Source organism: Zonotrichia albicollis, chromosome 8 (assembly GCF_047830755.1).
Source record: "Zonotrichia albicollis isolate bZonAlb1 chromosome 8, bZonAlb1.hap1, whole genome shotgun sequence".
Lineage (NCBI taxonomy): Eukaryota > Metazoa > Chordata > Aves > Passeriformes > Passerellidae > Zonotrichia > Zonotrichia albicollis.
The window spans coordinates 31,371,716-31,394,847 of NC_133826.1; the positions used below are offsets into that span (position 1 = coordinate 31,371,716).

Genomic DNA, 23,132 nt, shown 5'->3' on the forward strand with positions numbered 1-23,132 from the left:
GTGATCACACATTTCTTATTGGAGCCTTTGCTTGCACACATGTTCTGTATGCACTTCTCAGAATATGTGATTGTTTACAGTCCAGGTGGCTCACAGCTTTCTGTTACCTCCTTCTTGTGATCTTGGAATTCAGTTTCTCAGCTTCTTCTTTCTTACTTTAGCACAGTTTATGTCCTAAAAGCCTTGATGAATTCCAGAGAGTCCTGATAAAATTCTGATAAGGAAGAGTTACAAGTGAAATGGCTGGTGCACCCTGTAGTCTGAGTGGTTCAGATACATTGCTACCTAGACCTACAGCCCTCATTTTAGATGTACAGCTCAAAACTCTCCAGCAAACCTGGCTGTAAGCACGGGCATTATAAAACTAACCAATTCATCCTCAAAGGAACTGCTTGCCAAATTTACTAGTCCAAAACCAGCATCCCATTTCCTATTCCACTCTAAACATGCACACACTAGAAAACAAGAAGTTATGGCACTCTTCCATAGCCCACATTTTAACCAGCATCTTTCCTGATCCCCTCAATGTCTCTTTTCCTTTTTCTACCTCTTACATTTTGGTGCTACAATTCTGCTGCCTTGCAGTTATGTTCTCAAATAAATTACCTCAAAATTTTATCTTTCCCCTATTAGAAGAAGGACCATTTTGTGTCCTGCAACCTAATTTATTTAGTGTTTCCTTTCCTATTGCAGAGATTGCTCAGCTGATAATGAAACAGCTGCTAAAACCTCACAGCCTAAGCCAGCAATTTTAGTTTATCCTGACCTGATATGCTGCACATCTTGATAGAGGCTTGGGTGCTGGCAGCTGAGCTCTCATCCCTGCAGACAGCTGAAGGCAGGAGCTGCTGTACTGATCCAGAAAATGAGGTCTCTGCCCTTCAGTTGCCTTTTAAGGACTTTTTTTCACAGACTTTGACAGGACTGCAGCATTCCATGTTTTTGTTATGAGTTTGCTAGTAAAGCTAGTCACACATGCTAGAGGAAGTCACTCAGACCTTGAAAGCATCCTTCTGTGTAAGATTCCTAGTATCATCCCTATGAACTGAGGATTAAATAAACATTTTGGTTAATAATGAAAAATATTAATTTTATGCAATGTAACATTTATCAGAGAAGTTTACCTGGAAATAATGGTCAATGTTTACACCATGATTATCAAGATAAAGCTGGGAAATCACAAACAGGAAAAAGTTGTTATATTAGATGGGTTAAACAAGTCCTCTGACTCATTCTCTGAGAGTTAAAAGACGAAGCACAATGCTTTTCTGGCCACAGGGTAATGGGACTGCAATTAGACAACAAGCAGAGGGCTGTAACAATATGGTCTTCCTTGAATTAGTTCCTTACAGTCATCAACAATATTTGTGAACAGGTTGCATTTTGTGTCTCAGTATCTCTATGGCAACGATTATTCATGAGGGCTCTATATTCAATCCATAGGAAGTAAGGAAATGTTTACAAATGTTGGCAGATAAGAGAACCTCCCTGAAGACACTCCAGCAGGGGAATTGCCCCTCCAGCTTAGGAGCTGCTGCCTTTGGGCCTCTGGACTGTAGAAGTTTTGAAATGGCTTTAAATCCTCAGCCAGTGTGGTGGGATCATGTCTGAGAAGCTGTTCTTGGAAAACAACAAAGCCCACCTTGCTTACTACTACTACTACTACTACTACTACTACTACTACTATTATTATTATTATTATTATTATTGTTGTTGTTGTTGTTGTTGTTGTTAAATATGCTTTTTATTTGTCACTAGGTGTACGAGCAGTTCTCCCTCTAGACAATGACAAATTGTGAAAGTTTGCTCTCATGAAAACAGAAGAATAATTTCTACCACACCCACCCTTTCCACCCTCCTCCAGAACAGAAGAGCAACTCCTGCCTGCAAACCATCCTGTCATTTTCTTGGTTTTTTTGGGGGGGTTGGGTTTAGTTTTTTTTTTTTTTCTTTTAATGTTAGTGTGGGGTTTTGAAATCTTGTTAGGGTTTTTGTTTGGTTTTTAAAAATTTCTTTCTTTGAGGGTCAGTTCTTCGAACCTGGCTTATTGCTGGCATGGGGGGTTCTTGTCTTTTTGGTTTTTTAATGCAGTCCAAGTGTGTCCTCTTCTCTTGCCTACCTGGCACTTCTAAATTTTCTGAGATTATGTGAAAGAATTTTCTTCTCTCCAAACAGCCACCATGATGCTCTTCATGTCCTTCTCTGGGTTTCAGAAAGGAAGATGTCTCTGAGACTGAGCCTAGAGCCACATGAAGAAAACAAGCCAATGACTGCATAATTTTTCCTTTGCTTCCCCTGTTTACAGACAAACTATACAGATGTTAAGTGGGACCATCTTAAATCTTCTGGTCAACACTGATTTTGCACAGAAGTGTATTATCTTCCCATCTTAAACAACTATGCAAAAATAAGCTAAACTAAACAATGCTTTTAGTTTTGAACTTTACTCCAGTATCAGAGGGTTGTTATTCAAAACACATCTCAGTGGAGTAGGGTTTTATAAGGCCTCTTCTGTCTGGTTACAAGATGAGTTGAAGTTCAGGACACAGAATGTCTCCTAGAAGTGTTCAGGAACACATATAATCATGGAATGATTCTATGCAGGTGCTTTTATTGAAGAGCTCTGGGTGTCAGGGGTACAGACCCAAAGCTGACTCCAACATGGATTCAGGATGAACACATTTTTATACCCTTATAGTTATATAACTACAAATTAATTATTAAACTTATATTATTCTACTGCATACATAGATTCCATCCCAACATGGATTTTGCAATTTCCATCAAATCCCCCAAACATAATTTCTCATGATTCTTGTTACAATTAAACAATAATTATATCCAATTACCAAACAATCATGGCATTTAACAATCATATAATTTATCATAGTCATTAAATGATTATACAGATGCAGTCTCACATGATCCAGTAAAGCCTAACATTTTCTCAGGGCCTACCCTAACATTTTACCAGGACCTATCAGGCCCTACCTTTTCCCAACTCCCCTGAATATCCCATGATTTTAGAAACATTTTATCCTTATACTATCAGAAGTACCACACAATCATAGGTGAAATGGAAGACAAATGTTTTGGAAATAAGACAACAGTTATCTTTTCCTGAGAACTGGAAATCTGGTCCTTGATGTTGGCTCCTGTTAGGAGAAGGCCATCCTGGGTTTCTTAAGCAACTTTGCCACTAATATGTAATAACTCTAAGCAGCAAAGCTGTACAGCATAATAGGTTTGACTGTTAGCGATCCTACACAATGAGAAGAAAATTACACATGACAGAAACAGTGCATTTTTGAATTTTCAGCATCCCCATGACATCCATTTACAGCAAACCAACCAAAACTCCCGAGTTTGAACCACCAAAGCCAAGCTAAAATACAGTCAGTAGAAACCAGATTATATAGTGCTGTTTACACTCTTGCAGGCACTGAAAACTTTCCTGCATGAATATCTGCAGGTAATTGTTGATACCTTCTGAGGCACTTGCTGCCTTATTAAAATTAGGAAGCAATAATTCTAGAGGACAGATCATATTCTTACAACTTTTACACACATCCCACAAAGCTGGCACTTCCACAAAATATTGGGTTGCAAATTTGGTTTCAAGCTGCCCTTCTAATGAGGAATTTCTAGTTTAAAAAAAACCCAGACAAGGAGTTGATCTTATTCCAGCTGTAGCAATTCTCACATTGTTAGAGTGAGCTTGGAGATGCTTGCATTGTTAGAGTGAGCTTGGAGATATATTCCTTCTCTTGCTTGGAGATGCAAGATATATATTCTTTCTCATAACCAGGCAGTGAGGAGAAGGAATATAAAAATATTCCTTCTCCTCACTGCCTGGTTAAGAGAAGGAATATTTTTCAAGTCATTCTTAAAATATATTTGGAGAAAAGAAGTTAAGACAACACTCTTGTTATTATTTCTTGCTTCTTTCCCATCAAACTTGCAAGAAGAAACTTTTCTGGAAAAGAATCTCTGGCTGCCTTCCTTTTTTCTGCTATTTTAAATCTACCTGTCGTCAATCCTTTCAATACTGCACTGCAAGAGACAGGAACATTTAATTCAAGCAGCCCAAAGAGCCTTTAAATATCATACTGGGAAGTTTGTTTTCCACTTTTTAAATATGAGATTGGATTATTTTAGCATCTTCCTGCAGTGAGACTCCTTATCTCTTTCTGATTTTGGAGTGCATGTGATCAAGATAATAGTAATGTTCTCCAAAGTATCTTCTAAAAATGTAAGATATATGTGCCTCTTGGAGCTTGTGCCTCTCCTGTTCCTTCCCAGGGACTGCAGGAATGTGAGAGCTTCAGAACTGAAATCTTCACTGCACAAGCAGATTGCTTTTATTTTTAACAAGCACTCCAAATACAACTTGCTGTGCCCTGTGTGTAATAAACATTATAATAAACCAGCACGAAAACTAAGCCACTGCCCCTGAAGCCTGACCACAGCAAAACCCATGACAAGCTCAAACCCTGCACCAGAGATGGGATGCACTGTTGAAGCCTGCAATCCTGTCTGTAGTGCTCAGCCCATATAGCATGCACACAAAAACATTCCTTTCATATTGGACCCTGTTAGCCAAGCCTTTGGGCCATGCCAAGTCCTCCAATAATATTTACAGCCCCTGTCCCCAGCTCCATCTCTTAATAAAATGCAGCTGAGGTCACCACCACCACCTGCTCTGGCAGCTTTGCTGGCCAGCCAGGATCCATCTAAGCAGCGCTGTCGCCTGCCTGTGCTGGCCCCTCTGCTCAGCCCCAGCTGAGGCTGACAGCTGCTCTTGGAACATCTGTGTACGCTGCACTGCACTGGGATTCCTACCACAGCACTTCTGACCTGGTGCTATATTCCCAAGAGCTAGTTTGTTACCTTGGAAAAAAAAAAAAGTTAATAAATAGGACAAATAAATCAGAAACACAGGCATATTTTTATTTGAAGGTTAAAACCTGGCCATCTCGCAAGTACTCTGAACTGTGCCAAGTGTATTTTAATGGTGCACATAATGAAAAGAAAAAAGAGTATTTTATGTCATCTGGTGAAATTTGCTGATCAGAAATATGGAAAGACTGGTGTTTTCTGCTTGTAAAGGAAAGAAATAATAACCAGTTCAATGTCCATCAGTTCAGGGTTAAAAGGAAATGTTTCACAGGGCAGAGAAGTTTTTTTAAAATGTTTTCCCTAATCCAGATGCAAACAAAACATTGTGCCATGGGACCACTTCAAATCTTTCAACCCAATTCTGTTTTTCATTGTTACAAAACATGCTTCTGAAAACTGGCTTCATTCTTATTGCATTGATTATCACCAAAAAGAGAAATCAACAAAATACCTACTTTTCCTTCTAAACGTCTGCCCCTCAGAATATCATTTGTAGGTGTCCCAAACTCCAGGCAATGAATTTGCACAGGAGTAATCTTTACATTTCTTAGGGTATAATGTCATCCAGCAAAGGCAGTGCAGGACATAAAGATGCACTGACAGGAGCTTTACCCTGAACCCTCTTCTCATTATTCCTCTCAGGTCAGATGCAGTGACTGGGAGAGGGACAAGAGCACCAGTTTGGCAGTGGAGTAGCCAGCTGGATCACATCCAGAGGCTGCATGAAGGGCAGAGCCAGAGAAGCAAGACCACCCCCTGCAGAAACAAATCTCCATTTGGTGTGTTTAGCTGTCAGGTGAAAGCCCAGCCCTCTACATCCCTTTTCCAGATGCACAGGGAGTAAGCCTGAGCTGGCCTCTTCCAGCAGGAACATCTGGGAGTTATAGAGGCTGAATGGCTCATGTTTGAATTCACAAATGGTTGTTCCATCCCATAATAGAAACATGGTTCTGTAAACATATTTTTTCTCTTTTGCAAGAAGTAATTGTCAAGCAATTGCCCCATTTTTCTTCTTCCTTCCTTATTAGGACAGTAGTTCTCATAGGGAAAAGACAAAGATGAATCCAAACTTTCCACCCTTTGAGTAAATTAGTCCTTACACTGTGATAAACAAACATAAGTGACTTTGTTTCTCCTTGAGATAAAATCTTGCCTTGCCTTCCAGGAATGGCAAGTCCATGGCTGACATTTCTTCCAATCTTTTCCCAGAATATGACTTGCTGAGCTCAACATTTTCATTGCCTCATATGTTGCAAAGTTTTGACATCCATGACACAAAGATATAAATTACCAGGCACAAAATAAATCTCTCTGATGGAGAACCTGTACACCTCGGAGCCAAAAAAGTTACAAATGTTATAACTGAAATAAGGAACTGTTTCCCAGTGAAGAACACATGATTGGTTGTTCCTGCCCTGTCATTCCAGTGATACTCATGGTTGTAAAAGCAGTAAAACACTCAGCTAAAGTGACATTTTAGGTTCAGGAAACACTCAAAATCATCCCAACTTATATATGCCTTTAGGCAGAATCCTGTGATTTTTTTAAGAGGAGTGTTTGATAAAAAGTGAGGTAGTGAAAGACATTAGTAGATTTGGCAAAGAAGAAGTGCAGGAGCCTGGTGTTGCAAGGTGCTTTCCTGGCATGTCCCTGTTTGTCCTGCTGTCACCTCTGATGCTTTTTCTTTTCTATTTTCTGCCCCTGTCTCCCCACAAGTAGCCTGAATCATTAGATTTGATATACACCATAAGCTATGAAACTCGCTAATAGATTTTTTGTATATGCACCTTCCTCAACCTCTTTTGTGCCACAAGTCCTGTTTCATAAACAAAACAAGGGTGAAGCTTAGCATACGCCATTAAATATTAGTGTACTGCTAAGGGCAGCTGGCAATATTTCAGAAAAACACTGAAAACCCCTCTTGATGTCCAAATGAATACACAAAAACCTATTGACATTTTTCTCACTGGAGAAAAAAAACCATCTGCTATATCTTCTCTAAGGGCTTTTCTTGCCTCCAGGCTCTTTGTATATTAACATAAGATTTTCTATGCAGCCTGCAAAATATTTCAAACATATGAAAAAAAATCATCTGCAATGGTAGACTTTGACAGAAAACAGAGTCAGCTGATGTGGCTGGAAGGACAGAAATGGTCACTGCAAGACCAGCTAGGAGCCACTGAAAATCCAGCAGAAGAAGCTGGGAAGAGCTCACCTCTGTACCACCTGCCTGGTGACTGCCAGAGAACCTGGCAAAATTGAAGAATAGTCTGGGCACAGCACAAAAGACATTCTTATTGAGATTACATATCTTAGCAAGATGCTATCCTTTGAAAGAATCAGCCTTTTCTATCAGAAAACCAATCAGCTGGAACACCTCCAAACAGCTCCAGTATCCAGCTGAGTAATTCATGTTTTTCTACCCATCTTCCAGATAATTACCTCCAGCTAAGACAACACATTGAGATTTTCTACCTCTGCAGGTAGCATCTCTTGGCGAGCTGTACACAAACTGTTGAAAACAGGATGTCTGTCAGCAGTTGCTGTGGACTGTTTGTCATCATCCCCTGCTGCTTATTAAACACAGGCTCCTAACCCAGCCATTAGATGTGGTTTTGTTTCTTGTAAAAGATTAACTTATTTTTCTCACTTCTTTTATTTTTAACTGATAAACATTTTACAAGTGACAGGATACTAAATAATTTTGCTTATCTGATTTTATCTATGCCTCATCTTCTAAACACACTTAGAACATCTCTTTCTAATTTTACCCTGGCTCAAAGTCCTTGGCACTTAAAATCCCTCTTTTGGCTCAGATGACAGGACTAACTGGACGTGATTATTTATACAGCTGTGTGAATGTTCGTGGTCCTCTTTAACCAAATAAAGTATAGGGTCTGAGTCTAGCAAAATCTTGCACACATACAAGTTCCTTACTTGTAGAGTTTTCAAGGGTAAATGCTTGTTTAACCTCTAATTTTATGGTGGTTTGAGCAATAAATAAAACTTACAAGGGCACAAAAAATACCACAGTGGGGCAGAGCACTTCCTATTATATCCCAGCACTCAGTGTCCAGTGGTGGTGAAGTAAGCAGGTAGGGAAAGCATAAAAATCCAACTGTTTTCTTACTCTGTTCCACTCACAGTGGTTCTGCATTCACACCTCTTACAACAGGGATTTTAGAGCATCCCCGTCCTTTTCAGCATCTCTTTTTGGATCTGTTGTCCATAAATTTACTTGAACACAGTGACTGGCCCTCCCCCACAGCCTCCCATGGAAGCCAGTTCCAGGTGGTCACTACCTGTTGGCTGAAGACAGGTTTGCTTTTATTCTAATTGTTCTCTTACTGCTTGTATCAAGTGATCCCCTAGCTGTAGTTTCACCTCTTCGGTCATTGTAATTTCCCTTCTTTGCACTGTCTCCTTCCTCGTGTTAGATAAGGCCAAACCAACTGTCCTTTAGTACCCTGGTACAGACCTATTGCCCACGGACATCCCAGCCCGCTCCCAGCAAGAACTAGGCAGGAAATAACAAAAAACATTTAACATAACATTTTTCTAGTGGTTCTGAACATGACATTCCAAAAAGGGCAGCAATTAAGTGTCAAACACTAATTGCCTGGTAATGTTTTTTTCCTTGCATCTTGAGCACTCGCAACATTTCTTGAGTGCATGCACTTTCAACTACTGACTGAAATCTAGTTAGGGAAAAATGAAAAAAGGCAACAGGAGCAAAAGTAATGTTTCAGTAGTTCACAAAATGCATGTGAAATTGCATGTCTAGAAACTGGAGTGTCTTGTGGAGACCTGAAAATGGCATTGGAGTAACTAAGAACTAGCAGAAAAGAAACTCAGTTTATCCAGGAGCTGATGAAAACTCAGCCTGGTAATGACTGTGCAAAGGCTGACTTGTGACAAAGTAAACAACACAAATGGATACCTCTACCTAGGGAGGATTTCGCCTCAAAATGGTTACAGAAACAGAATCATTGAAGCTTGCAATCTCTCTCTCCCTAAAACTACCCTAAATTCCAAAGAGCACAAAATGTTGTTATCACACTCTGAGAACATTCCAGGTCAAATTGAACTTGACTGTAGATGAGGATAATTTCACATGCATTTGAGTGTGCTTTGTGAAAAGGTTGTTTAAAAAAAATATACCTATTTAAAACACTCAAGTGGATTAAGCAGGAAGCTCGAGGTAATTACACTGCTGGCTGAAAACATTCAAAGGTTCCATGTATCTTAAAGGAAAAGAAGTCCCTGAGCACATAAACCATTGCTAATTAATGACAAAGACATGCGACAAAAGAGAGAAAACAACCTCTACTTCTCCAAGAAATGATGCAGGTTAAGGCACCTGCATGAGTTAGTACAGTGCACTTTCTTCTGCATTGTTCACCATGAATTTAAAACGTCACCGTGTTCCTCAAATGCATCCCAGCATTCTGTGGTTTGAGTCAAAGCTAATCCCTACCCTTTAGGAAGGTGACTAACAGCAGGGCAAAATACAGGCCAATATAGAAACTTCTGAGATTGCAAAATCTAACAGTTCTTTGTTGCTGTAAAAATAACGGGATGCTTTGCAGATAACAATTTCTTTTCGATTTCTGAAAAATGTAGAAACCTAACTCAACTTTCCTTTATGTACTCCAGAAGAGGTTATGTTCCAGACAGGACTATTTTAACTCAGTCAGTAAAACACAACAGTTTTAAAGTTCATTAATTTTGCAAAAAGAATGTCTGCTGGCATTTACATTATCTACTTTTTGCAAAACATTATACAACATTATAAAACATTATACTCTTGTAAAACAGTATATAATTTGTTAATGCAATGAAACCTCAATTACTATTTAATCTTACTGATCCAGTCCTCAGATCACACTTTCAGCTATGTGCAGCTTATGCAGAGCAAAGTAGGTGAGGATAAAGCTACAGCACAGGTTAGAATAACCAATATAGGCAGCCAGAAATTTTCAGGATACTTCATACCTTTCAATTTTCCCCAGTGTATTTATAGGCTGAAGGGAAATCTTGGAGCTGTTTGCTGGCAGCTTTCTTACCTAAGAAAACTCACAGAGCTGGAAAATTGCTGTAAATCTGCTAAATGGTACCACATGACCAAGGACCTTAGGGGATTGGGGAAAACATTCTCAGCTCCTTGTCTCATTATCATTTGGGTAAATATTTTTAAATAAATATGCCCTTAAACTTGAGCAATTGCGAATAACCCACTGCTTTTGAAAGCTTAAAACATTGGACCAGTATTGCTATTTCACTGAGGATTTGAAAAAAAAAAAAAAATATATAATCAGAGCATTGGCACCAGGCTGCTCCACACAGAAGGGGCTCCTGGGCTGGCTGCAGGAGCAGGCAGCACAGACCCACAGTGGCAAATGCTCGTTTCTCGCCCCTCCATACAACCTCTTCCCTCTCTGGCCACGACTGTGAGTACACATTTGCAAAGTAGATTTTCGATCATGCCAGGGAAAATGGAGGTTCATGGAGAACAAGGAACAACCTGCATGCTTCTGTGGGCTACTCTGCTCAGAGAGTGTCCAGTCATAATAGGAGTTTTGCCAGAGGTGCCAGTGGGCTGGGTCAGATCCTGCAGGAAAGCTACACAAACACATGTGCCACAGCTGAGAAATGCTGCTTTTCAGCTCTATAGCCTTCATATTAACCCAGCTCCATTGACAAGACAGGCAGCCCAAACTACAGCAGATATGTTGCAGGTCTGACTGTACCTGTTCTTTCCTGATTGTCCCAGGTTGGCTATATGAAGTTTGTGTCCCCAATCATCTCTTCTCTTTATGCTGAATAATAAGTTTTGCACCTTTAAGACTTGTTCCAGAGAGTGAAGGCGGGAGAGAAGAAGCAGCAGTTTGTTTTCAGACACTGCACTCACTCCTCCACATTCCTGCTCCTGGGCTGTGCTGTCGGCAGATGGGCAGACAGCAGGACAGAGCTCTCCTTTGCTTTTAGTTAGTTTTAGCTTGCTGAGGCAGAGAGTTTCCCTGGACTGTGGTTTTTTCTTTTTCTTGGAACTACTTGAACCTGCTCTGGCCTGAACACCCAGAGGAGCAGTGGCAGCTGCACCTGAGGCCCACCAGGCCGGGCCTGGCCGGTGACATTGCCAGCACTGAGGGACTGATCGGAGACTGGGTGAGCCGAGCGACAGCCCACAGGGACTTTCTGACTTTCTTTGTCATCTCTTCAGAGCAGCAAGAGGTTTTATTATTTTATATTGTTCATTTTTTTTTTGTGCTGGTGAATGCTTTGTCTGCTAAATAAACAGGGTTTTTCCACTTTCCTGCAAAGAAATCTTTTCCTGAACCAGCTGGGGGAGGGGCCGCTTGAATTTTCTTTCTAAAGTAACCCCTTTAGAAGTTTTCTCCCAAATTTGCTCTAAACCAGGACACTGATCCACTTTCCCCAGGTCAGAAAGGACTCACTGTAACAACATTACAAATATATGTTGATTCTTCACTCAGAAACTTAAAAGAAAGCCAACAGGCAAGCAAAACCCAGTCTCACTAGACTTCCTCTGATGAGGGAGGAAAAAAAAACCTGGGGATGCAGTTTAATGGAAACCTGTTGATTTCTCAGCTGTATTTAGCACAAAAAAAAAAAAAAAAAAAAAAAAAAAAAAAGAAGAAAATGAGCAGTAATGCATTATAAATGTAAATGCTAACTGGCAAAGAAAACAAAGTAGCTCGATTTGAGTGCATTTTGAGTTGTAACAAAATAACATCTTGTTTCAATTTGTTTTAATAGAAGCAAATTAAATTGTACTGGCAGATAGTACTAGTAGAAGAATGTTTAGCAAAGATTCAAAGTACTATGCCTGTATGATGCACACAGGGCAGTTGTGCTATACCTGCTGCAAACCCAGCAGACAACCTCACCACATCATTCTATAATCTCCATTTACTTGCAGAGAAACTGTCAATGCAAAAATCCCTTTTAGCTTCAAGAAGCTTTCCCTGTGTTTATCCTGTGTCCAGTTCCAAATCTCTCTTCACTGCTTATTGTGTATGGATTGGAGTAGTTGTTTGAAATAAAGAAAATACTTATGCAAAGAAGTATCCCTCAAATAATACACAGAAAAAAATTGTCCTCATGTCTCCTGGAGGCAAAGCAAGCAGAACATAATCAATACATTGGGCATTAGTTATTCAATGGATATTGGTATAGGACACTGCAGAAGGTAATTTCCTCCAGATAATTTTTGTTCTTCTTTTCATTTTCCCTTGCAATTCAAAACCCCTATGCATCCTATGATTCCTAATATGTTCACATATATCCCAGAGAGCTGATGCAAGCCCTCTTGTCCCCTGGTTTCTTTCTCAGTCATAAACTTGCCAGGAATATTGTCCCATTCTTCAAATAACCATTTCTGATGGAAAACTACCAGAAAAACTAACTTACTTAAAACAAAGACATTAGGTAAACAATTTGATTTAAAAAAAAAAAAATCCATGGCAACTAAACACCAGTTTAATGTTAAATGTGAAATAAGTTCTCCTTTCGAGAGCTTGAACTGCAGCTCATGTGCCACACCTCAGAGCAACACACATCAGAAAAAGTACTGAAAGATCCTGTTTTGAAGTGTGCGTTTACAAACTGCCACACAGTTGCTTTCTTTTTCGAAAGAGTTAAGAGAAGCTTCCCAGAAGGAGCAGGTGAAATCACAGCCAACATCACAGAGCACTCCCTCCACTGCACTAGTTCATCTTGGAAAAGATAAACCTGTGAGGTGAGAAGGGCTGAACAGACATGTTCAACACTCCTCTCTGTCACCTCCAATTAACCTGTCCCATCCTTTAAGAACTGACAAGATTTCCTTTTTTCCCTTTAAATTATCTATTTGGTACATTTTAGTACTTATAGCCAGTGAAAAAAATGGTAAATTTTTGTTGATTCTTTTGTTGAATCAGGTTTCTTGCTCTCTTTTCTCAATGACACATCAAGCAATCCTTGAAGAGCTTCCTTGAGAAATACCAAGTGCTTGATGTAGAGATCTCATCAGAGCTCCTAACTGGAGGCTGTGTCACAGTGTGACTCCTTTAAAAAGTTTTCCAGAACAGTCAATGTGTTATTTGCAGCCACTCAAAATTCTGAGTGCAGGCCATGGTAACGTACAGTCCTGCACTGACATTTTTTAGCGCTATAAGCAGCCCAGAAAATGCAAAATTTCTTTAATGCAAAATTACCTGTTACTGCTGTTTGCTGTGACAATAAGTGTTCTGACTACATCTAGCACTGCAATATCAGCAAGAACAGCTTTATTAATTTCTGTGGAATTTTACCTAACATTTATTCAGACAGAAGAAATTCTTTTATCATTCTCTCCACATATTTTTATAGGTTTGGACCTGTATTTTCCACACTGAATGATTCACCTAAAGTCATCTATGAATTGCTTTGCTCTGAAGGCCTGTTAGAATGCTGAACTAATTAAAAAAAAAGTTCTTGGGGAACTATGTACCTGCCTACAGGGCTTGGAGGAGTGGGACATTATTTTGCAACATTTAGGGAATGACTAATCTGTCAAGGTACCTGGCTATGTCTGTCTCCCAAACTGCCCCTAAAACACCCTGGCTATGGTACTCTTAAAATAGGCAGGAGGGAATTTCCACACTTTGATGAGGACAAATTTCATCCTGCCTTTCCTTTCTCTCCTAGCCTTCACTCTGGGAGTAGCCCACAGGGTGCCACTGTGGGATTAATAGCCTTGTACAGGGAACCTTCATTCTGGCCTTTTCTGACTCCAGAGAATTGGCCCTACAAATTTGGAAGTTGTTTTTGTCAGTATGATGACTAAAGAGGGTGTAAGGCTGCCCTTCCTGAGATGCCTCCTGACTCTGATAAGCAGATTTGCTCAGACAGTGTTTCCTCTCCTCTCCATTGCCATGCAGCCTTTATCACATCTCAAAGACATTCATTACCTTTCTACTCTTCACTGAAAAGCCTATGCAGCAGCACTGAAAGTGATAAAAAGAAAATATCACCCTAAAATAATTTGAAAGAAATGAAAAAATTTCCACTGACAAATTTGAAATTTTGCTACTGTTTTTGTTTTCCACTAAAAAGTGTAATTAAACTTCTGCTAGTTCTATCCAGCTTGGAGATCAGGGTGTCCCAAGAAGTGGGCTTTTAAAAACTTTTTATTGCAAAATAAGAAAGAAATTTCATCTAATTTCAAAAGAAGTACTTGTTTTTACTTCTTATTTTCAACGCTTATTTAAATTTGAACTTTTCAGGTGGTGCACAAATGGTTATACTCCTGTGCTCTGACCTCTAGCCTTCTTGCTGCTGTGCTCCTGACAGTATCCACCTGTGGAAGATGTAAAAGGGAGTGATTCTCTAAGCCACAGAGACTTTCTGAATCACAGTCTGACTAACACCATTCAGGTATTTGCAGAGACTTTTTTTAACATGGATTAAAGAGCCATAAGAAGGGCTGTGAGCTGACTCTGTTACACGCAGATAATATGATAAAGATGGTGCCCACATCCAGATTTAACAAACATATTTGATTGTTTAATGTCCCTCTGCACACCCAGGTTAACAAATACAGTCTTTGTAAAGGCAGGGGGGCAAAAGAGGCTGCAAGTGGAAAAGGACATGGAGTCAGTGTTCTGCATTACCTGGCTAAGCTCAAACAAGATTAATCATGTCTCTTCACCTCAAATGGTGGCCCAGCTAAGAAAACTTTATTGTTAAAAATAACCTGCTTCTTGCTAAGCTGCTTGCTTTCTGGATTGACAAAAGGCATAAAGAATTTGAGAATGTCCTGTTCTTTAGAATGCAGACTATATTAACAGGTCTCTTTTCAGCTTTTTTTGCAGAAGGGATAGAGGAGATCTGATACAAGCAGGACAGCCATCCCTGCTTCCCAGGGAACCTGCTGCTCCAATTCCTGCCTGCTGCTGTCCAGTATCTCCTTCAAAACCATCATTTCCAAACGTCCAGGGACAGAGGGTGAATCACAATTTAGGCTCAATGCCTAAATTCATATTGTTTTCACAGCATCACTAAAATAGAGATGTACACTTACACACAACAGCAACCCTGTATGTAGACACACGGTCCCAGCTGATCCACTTGACAAATTTCAGCTCTATTTTTAAAACTTTTATAAACTAATGTCAGTGTTTATATAAAACAAGGTGGCTGAGGGCTGGGACTGATGAGCTCTCAGAGAACCCTGTCTAGTTTATACATTACTCAGAGGATTTTGCTGCTAAGTGAAAAAAGATCCATTTGTAATGAGATATATTTTATTTTTAATTTAGGAAAGACTGAGCATATGATTAGTCCAATGTTAATCCATAGTAGTGCTAAATTTAGATCTAGAAATGGCTTCTGGTGATTTGCACTTTTTGAGCTTTATGGCTGGAAAATAATACTGGGGGAAGTACAACAGCCTGTCAGGCACAGCCTGCAGGGCCAGAGTCAGAAACTCCTCTAAGCAATTAAAAAAACACAAAACAAACAAACAAACAAAAATTTAAAACCCAACAAAAAAAAAAAATCCAAGGAAAACAACACTCCTACTACATGTAATTGAAATTCTAACAGGAGCTAGAAAGGCAGAACGCAATGAACGGGATTAGTATTAGACCTAGGGTTTGAGTGAACTTCCTATTAAAAAAATGAGAAAGAGTGGCAATTTTAATATTCATAACCATTTCTTTAGAAATTTGTGCCCTATGACACAGCCTGAGCTTGGCTGCTGTTATTCAGGAATGTACAGCACAAAGCCTTCACTGGTACCATAGCTGGGCACATCTGTGCTCCTCTGCACTGATGCAGATCAGTCCTTTCAGTCACAGACTGAAAGGGAGGTAAGAACAGAGGGTCACGATGTGGTGTGCTTTGCTGATCTCCTGTTCTGATGCTTACATGAATCATCTCACAGCACAGGATTGTATAGCTGTACATTCAAGAAAAATAAAAATACAGGAAACTTCACCTGTGTCATTTGCAATTTGCATTACAAAACAAAAAGACATGGCTTAACATCTTGTTCCTTCTTTTGAATATGATTTTTCAGCTACTCATAGCTGAGGGTTCAATAAGACATCCCTCAAATAATTCCCATGCATGGGTTGAACTACCATGCAAAAGCATGTTCTATCCTCCTGGCTTTATGAAACTCAGCTATAAACTCTGGACCACTTTTCCTGTGTCCTACCAGCCAAGTAAAAGAAAGAAACAAGGGTTGGCATTTCGCAAAATGCAGACATGGATTTAAGTATCATTCAGTCAGAACAACTCGCTGACGACTTCAAAAGATCAGCATAGCTATTGCGACATAGAACGTAACAGGGATGGAAAAATCCTAATCTTCTCCCTGGGATGTTTATTGCCTGCCTGTTTTACAGTCCCATGTACATCCAGCCATCCCTGGTGTCTGTAGGAATTGTATAAGCAGAAAAAGAACAGAACATTCTTAAGAAAGGCTCTGATAAGCAAAGTGTGATCTCCAGGGTGAACACTTGTGCCATTAAATGTCTGACATCAGATTTTGCTGCAGGCAATGGCAAATTGGTCACCGACTTCAATAGCAAAGTTTAGGCTGTGGGCTCTCTCCTCCCACCGCTTTCCTTCGGCCTTGCCCTTTGACAATGAGATCAGTGGGACAGAAATATATGGGAGCTTTAAGGAGGACATAAAGGAAACGCTTGAGCACTATGCGTTTGTCCTCAGCCACCAAGAGTTTCCCTTATTCCAAAGGACAGAGGTCAGCACACCCAGAGGCAGGTCTGCAGTGCTGCCCTGGGCACTGCTTGGAGCCACTCACCCCTGTGCCTACGAAAGGAATCACACCGTGGAGACACAGATCTTCCAGCAGCACTCCACATTGTGCTGTGCTAACCTGTATTGCACTTACAAACCAGGGCTTTTCTTTACGACCTCAACTCCTAATTGTCCTGGAATATTTCAATATCCTGTTGCAAGACAGTGCAGGACAGGGCTGAGATGCCAAATCTCCCTTGCAGTCAATGCCGCTGGTGTGAAACAGACCCCCCCTTCAAAAAGGGAAGCTAACAATCCAAACAATTTTGCCATCTTTGGAAAACCAGAAATTGATAAAATGAAGTAATGCCTGGGTTTGGTACCTTTAAAAGTGCTCAGTGAGCCCAAACACTCTTGCAGGCAGTGCAGCCATGCAGGGTCACCTCGTGCCCACAGCACCTGGAGAAGTTCTCAAGGAGAGAGCTTAGCTGGCCACCTCCCAGCAGCCTCTTCGCTTCCATCCCAGCCCTGACTGGGTCCTTGCACCACACACTGGTGACATTGTGGGAGGTCAGACGCCTTTTCTTGGTCTTTGAACATAAATGGAAAACACATTTTATCATGCAGATGTGTAATTTATGTCCTTGCAAAGGTAACCGTCCCAGCCTGAAAACTCACCAAGGTGAAGTGAAAAAGTATTTTGTAAAGTGTTTCTTTCACTGGAAAAAACAGTAATATCCATTCTTTAAAAGTATAATAAATATATAAACCAAAATGTACCTAACACAGCTGACAATTTCAATCTAGTTTTTAAACCAAATGTTACAATAATTTTCTGTAAGGTCATCTAAGCCCACAATTCCATATTCAGCTTAATTTTTTAGCAGTTTTTCTACACTTGAAAGATATTACACATGTTATAAATGCCTTCCTTAACTGGTACTTCCTTTTTACGTGTTTCTAAAAGAGGCAATTAAACGTTTGAAATAAAAAGTATCAGATAAATACATGAATCATGCTGCAGTTTTCCATATGCTGACTACTGCCAACTTTACAACTTGGCAGATGCGAGGAATATCCCAGCTCTACCCTTGCAATCCTCCTCTAGGACCAGCAAGAAAATATTTTTTCAGGATTTAAACATCTTCTGGATCTCTGGTGTGCTACGGGTAAGCTCTCAAAATATAATTGCTAGACCAAACCTTACTGTAGCTTGCTAGACTCTGAAGTTTTCCACTTCCCAATAGCTGGCACATTTTCCCCCCTTCAGCTTTGAGAATCAGGTAAAAGAAACTCGAAACCAGCATCCAAACCGGGGAAATCTGCAGTCAGGTGGCAGGTGGGGACGTGCTGTTCTGCCTTGCAGATCATTTGATCCTTTTCAGGGGCTGCAGCGTGGGGAAGGCCAGGGCTGAGTTTCCCGGTGTTATTCCAAGCCTGCCTGTGCCAGGCCCACACGTGCAGACGGTGTTTTCCCGTGTCACACAGGCTGTCCTGGGCAGTGTTCCCCCGTGTCACACAGGCTGCCCCCGGGCAGTGTTCCCCGTGTCACACAGGCTGCCCCGGGCAGTGTTCCCCCGTGTCACACAGTCTGTCCCGGGCAGTGTTCCCCCGTGTCACACAGGCTGTCCCGCAGCCCCGGAGCGCTCACAGCTCACCTGGCCCTGAATCTCCACGCCAGTGACGAATGAAGCACTGGAAGGCAGTCAGCACACACCCATCCATCGTCCTGGCACTGCCTGCCCACTCTTTGCCTTGGCAACTTCACTTCATACAGCTTCTGGAATGCATGCTTTTACACCACTTAGAGCCCTCCTCTTTCCATAGTTTCTCCCATGGTAGCCACCTTCACAATAATTTTGCTTTATGTACATACAGAACTAAGAGCTACCTGTCTCAAAAATAATTTCAAGTGATTTGTTAAAATTTATGGGATTGAACTTTATTCTCCTATCAGATCATCAATATATACTGCAAGGTACAATCAGAAGCAGTGAAAACAAGGTACAATCAGAAGCAGTGAAAAGTTATTTAAATGCTGTCACAAATTAAATGGCATTCTTTTCCCCATTTAAAGCAAAATGCTTTAGTGCGTCTTACTGTTCAGCAAGCAGGGGTTGTAAGGACACAGTGATTATCTCAAAGGATCAGACATTTATGCCGCATGATTGGGTTGAAGTCAGCTGGCATTTTGGGAGTCAGTCTCTCTGGATGGTGTCTTTTGTTGCAGGAAAGACAGGCTCTAGGGTATTGTGGAGAGGAAGATACATGCACAAAAAAGAGCAGAAAAGCAGAGAGAGGCTAAAGAGAAACTCACACAGTTCCTAAATCCAAATTGTTTGGACATTACACCCTTCAGCTGGATGCTGCTGAGAAGGACCACATGGCCTATTCAATAAGCCGAGTGCTCGCTCAAGTAAGGCACTGCAACTTCAGCTTCCAGCGCTGGGAGTGATTTACACAATTCACTGGTAGGTGGCAACACTGCCCAGAGCTAAATCCTGTGTAGACACGGGGGGGAAGGGATCCACAGCCTGGGTTAGCAGAGGGGCGACGCCAAAAGCACCGTAAACTCAAACTTAGATCTACTTAAATTTTTGAAGAAATATGGCTAAGTCCTTCCTTTTTCACATACCGGTCACACTCAAAAATCTGAACCTCAAAAGAAAAACCTCCAGGAGAGCAGGGTATGTTTCTGACTGACGGAAAGGACAGCCAGCCCTTTGGCGGCGTGACACGCCGAAAGATTTCCAAGAAAGGGGGGAGTAAGGAAAAACAAAACAAAGGGGGAAAAGCAGACGCGATGCAGAAGAGAGCCCCGCTCGCTCCGCTAGGAAGGACGGGCAGCCGCGGCAGGCTCGGCACCGCCCTCGGCCCGGCCCCGCCCGCCCGCGGGGCCATAAGAGCGGGGCCGTAAGAGCGGGGCCATCGGAGCGGGCTGGAGCGGCGTTGGGCGATGCAGAGCGCGCTGCTGCTGGCGGTGCCGCACGGCGGGCGCATGGAGCGGGGCGGCCGCCGCCGCGGCGAGCCGGAGGAGGCTGACAAGGGCAGCATGAAGAGAACGATGTGAGTGCCCCCCGCCCGCGGGACGGGAAGCGTTTTCCTTGCCTTTAGGGGCTGTGGGTGACGGCTGCTGCAGGAGCCGCCTCAGGGAAAGCGCTGCTGCCTAAAGCTCTGCGAGCTGTCATTTTAAACGAGCATGTCCCTCTTCTTTTTCCCAGCATTAAAGATTGGAAAACAAGACTGAGCTACTTCCTGCAGAACTCTTCCAACGCTAACAAAAGGAAATCTAAGAAGGCAGGGAAACACCGCAACTACTTTAGGTAAGTTATGAGAAAGAGACTGTTTAAATAACTTGAGTGTTCTTCAAAAGCAGTAAATCTTGAGCAGTGAAGGCTAATGTTCTCACTCTCTTTGTGCAGACCTTCGCCTGAAGAAGCGCAGCTGTGGTCAGAAGCCTTTGATGAACTGCTTGCTAACAAATGTAAGTTTGTCTTTAAAAGGTAACATTTGGGAGCAAAGGGAAGGAGAAGTTTATATGTCTGTAAGAGCGTGCTTCCTTTCATGTCAGTATTGTACCTCTCACATAAAGAGCTTTGTTTCTGGTCTTGCAAGTTAAATGCTTTTAACTTCTTAAAGCCAAAATACGTAGAAGTGATTTCTTTTCTTAATGTAAACTAATAATAAAACAAAGAATATCTCAGTAGATTTTGCTTCTTCCTTGAAACCCCCATAGCTAAAATAATACCTGTTAGCTTGGCTTTGCCAAATGGGAGAAGGATTTTTCTTCCCTGAGCTCACTGCATAAGCAAAGCAAATGCTTTCCAGTTATGTGGAAAGGATCATGCAACGTGGGTTCAGTGATCTTGGGGTTTTACTGTAGCTCTGCAAGAAGCAGCATTCACTAGCAAAGCAAAATGACTAAGAAATAATATTACTATTTGCTCTTTGAGCTTTAGTCATCCTTTCCATTGAAAGAATATTCCAAAGCACTGTAGCAGTCATTTACTGCAGGGTAAAGGTTAACAGAGGAGAGCTTATCTAGAGAGAAATGTTTTTTTTAAAGCATTCTCAGGCACTGCAGAAGGAAACACAACCATAGAAATGGTTTCATTTTTTGTGTTTGCCTAAGAAATGGCAAACTCAAAGGGTCATCTGTGAAGCTATTAAAGCATTAACTTGCTTACAAATGTAAATTATGGATTTTTTTTATTTCCATGATATTGCTGAAAAAAATAGACCTACAACAAAGCATTCTGGTAGAAGCTGATATAACCAATAGGTAAAATCAAGGTTCCAGAAATAGTTAATTGATGATGAATATTTTTTTCTTTCCTTAGATGGTCTTGCTGCTTTCCGAGCTTTTTTAAAGTCTGAGTTTTGTGAAGAGAACATCGAGTTCTGGTTGGCCTGTGAGGACTTCAAGAAAACGAAATCGCCCCAAAAGCTGACATTGAAAGCAAAGAAAATCTACAATGACTTCATTGAAAAGGAGGCTCCCAAAGAGGTAAAGAAAAGCTGCTTATACATAAATGCTCTGCTGTATGAGTTCTCACAGCTGTTATTTTTTTGAACTCAAGATACAGATGTCAAACTGCATTGTGTATAACCTCCCCGTTAATGTCTGGGTCTGAATACAAGTGCCTTTTCACCAACCTGGAAAATGGCACAAGCAGCATTGCAGAGAATTTCCATTTTAACTGCGAAAAGATAAATCTGAATTAGCTCTGGTTTTGTGCAAAAGAAGAATTTTCTTAAAGAAAATTTGACCCAATAATTTGACCCTGCAGTAATGGGGTCTTACCTTTTTCACCTCTTCAGAAGTAGTACTGTGCATTAACACTTACTTGAATTCTGCTCTAAGGAGAAATCTTTCTGTATTTCAGATAAACATAGACTTCCAGACCAAGAACATGATCGCACAGAACATCCAGGAAGCCACCCATACCTGCTTCAGTGTGGCACAGAAGAGAGTTTACAGCTTAATGGAGAATAACTCCTACCCACGGTTTTTGGAATCTGAATTCTATCAGGAACTGTGCAAGAAGACACCTATCAGCAGAGCAGCCCAGGGCACATGAGAGATGAAGAGGAAGGAGAAGCAACCTCTGGGCTGGCGAGGAAGCCAAGCCACAGCTCGTGAGCAGCGTCCCGACCCAGAAGGCTGGAGCACCGAGCACTCAGTCTGTATGCCACAGTGCAAGGACAAATACTGACTTTGGTGCCGAGCTGATGGCCCAGAGTGACGCTGTTGGAGGGTGTTCAGGGGAGATGGCAGAGGCGTGCCAGCCAGCTGCTGGCACTGCCCTTCTGCCGGAGCCGCAGCAAGAGGTGGCTGTGCAGGAGCCCTTCTGCCATGGGAGCGATGTAGCAGGTCTGGACAGAGCTTCCTTCTTGTCAACAGAAGCTGCTCTCTGCACTCAGGCACTGTTGGGAGCTTGAGTAATTGGTTGCCTATTTATTTTTCCTAAACATCCCCGAATGGGATGCTGTTGTTGGTGGCTCGGTGTGCTCACACCGGTTCTGTTACTGCCTTGAGCTGCCAAGAGCTGTGCTGGGTTTCTGTGTAACCTCTTCACAGTAACAGCACTGTGAGGGGAGGAAAGGATAGAGTAACTCAGTTCCCAGAGGAACAGGTTCTGCGGCTAAAGTATGCAGGGCTGGGTTGTGTCAGCAGGGCTGTTGAGGCCAGACTGAGGGCAGAACTTGGCCGAGGTGAACAGGAGTTGTATAGTACTATATTTATATGTGGATTATGATTGTGTTGAATGCTGCAATGTCATAATTCTGTCTTGAAGACAGCAAGATTCAATGAAGTTTTATTGTTTTTAATAAACTATTTTGGTACAAAGCTTCTTTTGTTGCCCAATATGTGTTGCACACACAGATAAACACTGTCTGGCACTGGACTCCAGAGTATGGGGACTGTGGGTCCTGGGTGAGATCTTAATAGGGCTAATTTTAAAGCAGTTAGCTCTTAATCTATGAATTAAGTTTTCTGTTTGTTTTTTATCAACAGAATAAAAACCTTCAGAGCTTGAAAGCTTAACAGGGAGACATGTTCAACCACATCCTCTGTCCCAACATGTCTGTGAAGCCAATCTCTAAGACATGCTAGGCACACATTCAGCTACCCATGATGCCAGATCAAACAGAGCTGCAATGCTGCTGTAGCTCACAGGATGACATTGGGAACACAGGCACCCATGGTACTGCACTTGCTACTGCCCAACAGCTCTTCTTCAGAAAGGGTTTAGGAGGATTTTAATATCACAAAACCTGTGCAAAGTCAGGAGAGGCACTAGTACAGTAAAGGCATTTGACTCCCAGCTAAGTGACAGTTGCTTGGGGAAAAGTTACTGGTCATTGTTATTCCATGTACTATTTTTCCCAAAACCAGTCTCTTGTGGTGTCTGCATTTCAGGTCTGTTTAGGTCCTGGCTCTAGCTATTTTTATTCCAATGCTCAGTTTCTCTGCTTTA

At 41.5% G+C, this 23,132-nt stretch overlaps 1 protein-coding gene across 1 annotated transcript; it reads left to right on the forward strand.

Moving 5' to 3' along the window:
* Positions 1-19,227: 19,227 nt before the first annotated feature.
* On the forward strand, positions 19,228-22,502 carry RGS2 (regulator of G protein signaling 2). Its single transcript, XM_005493615.4, has 5 exons — positions 19,228-19,716; positions 19,872-19,973; positions 20,073-20,134; positions 20,991-21,157; positions 21,537-22,502. Exons 1-5 carry the CDS (start codon positions 19,607-19,609, stop codon positions 21,729-21,731), a joined length of 636 nt encoding a protein of 211 aa, XP_005493672.2. The 5' UTR covers positions 19,228-19,606; the 3' UTR covers positions 21,732-22,502.
* Positions 22,503-23,132: the final 630 nt, after the last annotated feature.